Source organism: Lotus japonicus, chromosome 3, assembly GCF_012489685.1.
Source record: "Lotus japonicus ecotype B-129 chromosome 3, LjGifu_v1.2".
Taxonomy (NCBI): Eukaryota; Viridiplantae; Streptophyta; class Magnoliopsida; order Fabales; family Fabaceae; genus Lotus; species Lotus japonicus.
The window spans coordinates 49,238,431-49,241,514 of NC_080043.1; the positions used below are offsets into that span (position 1 = coordinate 49,238,431).

General features: G+C 40.3%; 1 protein-coding gene across 1 annotated transcript; it reads left to right on the plus strand.

Moving 5' to 3' along the window:
* Nucleotides 1-461: 461 nt before the first annotated feature.
* On the plus strand, nucleotides 462-2,372 carry LOC130744264 (uncharacterized). The gene is made up of 5 exons (XM_057596454.1): nucleotides 462-832; nucleotides 1,054-1,252; nucleotides 1,344-1,601; nucleotides 1,699-1,812; nucleotides 1,909-2,372. Exons 1-5 carry the CDS (start codon nucleotides 462-464, stop codon nucleotides 2,131-2,133), a joined length of 1,167 nt encoding a protein of 388 aa, XP_057452437.1. The 3' UTR covers nucleotides 2,134-2,372.
* Nucleotides 2,373-3,084: the final 712 nt, after the last annotated feature.

The window sequence follows — 3,084 nt, forward strand, 5'->3', positions numbered from 1 at the left end:
TGCCACTTGAAAACAAAACATGGGGGAATCCTTTTAGCTGCTGTGAGAAGAGATGCAAACGACCAGTACTTTCCACTTGCATTTGGAGTTGTAGAATCAGAAACTAAAGACAGTTGTAAGTGGTTTTTGGAGCTTTTGCTTGGAGATATAGGGCCTATGTCTCAGTCCAGATGGGCATTCATATCTGATCAACAAAAGGTAAATAATTGTTTTGGTTCTGTCTTCATATCTTCATCTATGCCTACATTTTTAATGTAAAAGTTTCTGACCAATAATTCATTTTCCTTGGTTGGTAGGGGTTGATGCCAGTGTTTGATGAATTGCTAGAAGGTCATGAGCATAGATTATGTGTTAGACACCTGTATGCAAATTTCAAGAAAAAATTCGGCGGCGGAGTGCTCATTAGGAATCTCATGTTTGGGGCAGCAAAGGCAACCTACTATGCTGCATAGAATGGGAAGATGAACCAAATCAAGGAGATGAATGAGGAAGCGTATAACTGGTTAATGGCCATACCAACAAGGGCTTGGTGCAAACATGCATTCAACTACCATCCTAGGTGCGATGTTCTCATGAACAACCTTTCGGAGTCATTTAATGCAACTATTCTACTGGCTAGGGACAAACCAATCCTAACGATGCTTGAATGGATTCGGACATATACTATGGGGAGGTTTGCTACAATGAATGAAAAGCTGCAGAAGTATAATGGTAAAATCATGCCTAGACCATTAAAGAGGCTATCAATAGAAGTTCAGGGAACTGGGAATTGGTTGCCAACAAGAAGTGCAGAGCATATTTATGAGGTTCAACACATTATCTCTGATGAGAGGTTTGTGGTGGATTTGAGGAACTTTTCATGTTCATGCAACTTCTGGTAGCTTGTAGGTATTCCTTGTCGACATGCTGTAGCAGGTATTACTCACAAAGGACATGATCCTCAACAGTATGTCCATGCATACTACAAGAGAGATGCTTATGCAGCTTGTTATGGCAGCCCAATTACTCCAATTAATGGGCCTAGTCAATGGCCAATCACACCTTCTGATCCAGAAAAAATATTGCCCCCACCTACAAAAGAGCTGCCGGTAGGCCAAAGAAGTTAAGGAGAAGGGATCCTTATGAAGATCCAAATCCAAGTAGATTGAGGAGAGGTGGTGCACCCATAAAATGTGGGAGATTCAACCAACATGGACACAATGCCAGAGGTTGCAAGAATGAACCAGCTCCTGGATATGAAACAAGAAAGAAGGTAAATGATGGTTTATTGTTGGATTTTATGTTGTTTTCATATGGCTGATTTATGAATTGTCATTGCTGAATTTTTGTTGGATTTAACACAGAGAATAACTGAATGTGGAAAATGCAAGCAAGAAGGGCATACCACAAAGAAATGCAAGAACACTGCACCTGTTGACGAAGGTCAAACCTCTGCTGCCGTTGGAACTGTTGGTGAGGACCAAAGTACTGCTGAACCTGTAGTTCAAGGCCAAGGTGCTGCTGTACCTGTAGTTCAGAGCCAAGGGGATGCTGCTCCTGTTGTTGATGAAGGAGATGTGGACCACACAACTGCAGATCTTGAATCTCAGTTGACAAGGAAGGTATGATCTGATTAAACAAAACTTGCAGCTTCAAGATTTTGCTTGAATATGTTCACCAACCAACCTGATCTTGATATTGTGTATTTGTTTTGAGAAGGGTAAAAGGCCCTATGTAAGTAGAGCTACTGCTGAACCTGTTGTTGCGAGCCATGGCGATGAAAGTGATGATGAACTCACACCTGCAGATTTTCAATCTGAGTTTACAAGAAAGGTATGATCTGATTTTTGCATTTGGCTTGTTGCTTCTGATTTTGCTTCAAGAGGTGGACCAACCAACCTGATCTTGGTATTATTTATTTGTTTTCAGAGGGGTAAAAAGACTTATGTATCTAGAGCTGCTACTGAAGTTCCTGTTGTGGGGAGGTGGACTCAACTACTTACAGCCATGGTCAGTTCTTCACGAGGTCACGAGGTGCACAAGACCATGAAGGAGAAAGATCTACATCTGCACAAGACCAAAGGATGGAGGATGGAGACAAAAGCATTAGGAAATCAATTTAATTGGTCTCTTAATGCAAGTGGGGTAGAATAGCTATGTCTTTTTGCCAGGCCAAGAAATCTTATTTGCTTTGTAATTGTTTAATGTTGCACATGGGTGCCTCTTTTGATACAATACTTTACTTGAGGTGGACCACACATGGCAATTACATGTTTGTTGTGGATGACCTTGCTGGAAAATTTATATTCAATGAATTGAATGTTGACCATTTTTTTGTTGTATTTGATGTGGACCACTACTACTTAACTCCATTCATTTTGTTTGGATGCATTTAGTGACTGAAGGTTGTTGTATTCACTTACTGTCACTTGATTTCTATTCAATGTATTAGGTGAATTTCCACCAAGATAGTAATAACAACGAAAGTGTATATTTGCAAAGAAATGGTTCCTTAAATATGGTTTTCAAATGGGTTCCTTTTCAAAACATTAGATGATTGAATACAAACTAAAGAGTCCCCAAACCAAATGAAATTAAGTCCCTAAACTAAATTACAATAGAGACTTAAGCCTTACACACAAAGTAACACACTATTGTCACTAGCCAAGAAAACAAAGCAAATACCAATGCCACATTCTTCTGCACTCTCTCTTCATCAACCTTCTTTTTCAGCTTCTTAATCTTATTGCATTTTCTTTCCAAAGCATCATTGGGACAATTGGCAGAATTCATGCTCTCACAGTTTATGCTCCTAGAATTACATTTCCTTCCAATTCCAGCATCATCAATCCAGTAAAAAACACCCCTAATTGTGTGGTAACTGCACATTAAGAAGGTCCTTACATTGGTCAACAAAGCTTCTTACATGCCAGTTGCTGCATCTCAAGAACCTTCTACCTGGCTTGTGTGCAGTCACAGACGTGTACAGGATAACAGGGACACCACATTCACACCTAGCCCTTGCACCTGCAGATCTTCCTGTGCGACGTGGGAATGAGGCAGTGGACCTGTTTGTGCTCATTGCTGCAGATCCAGAAACAAGTA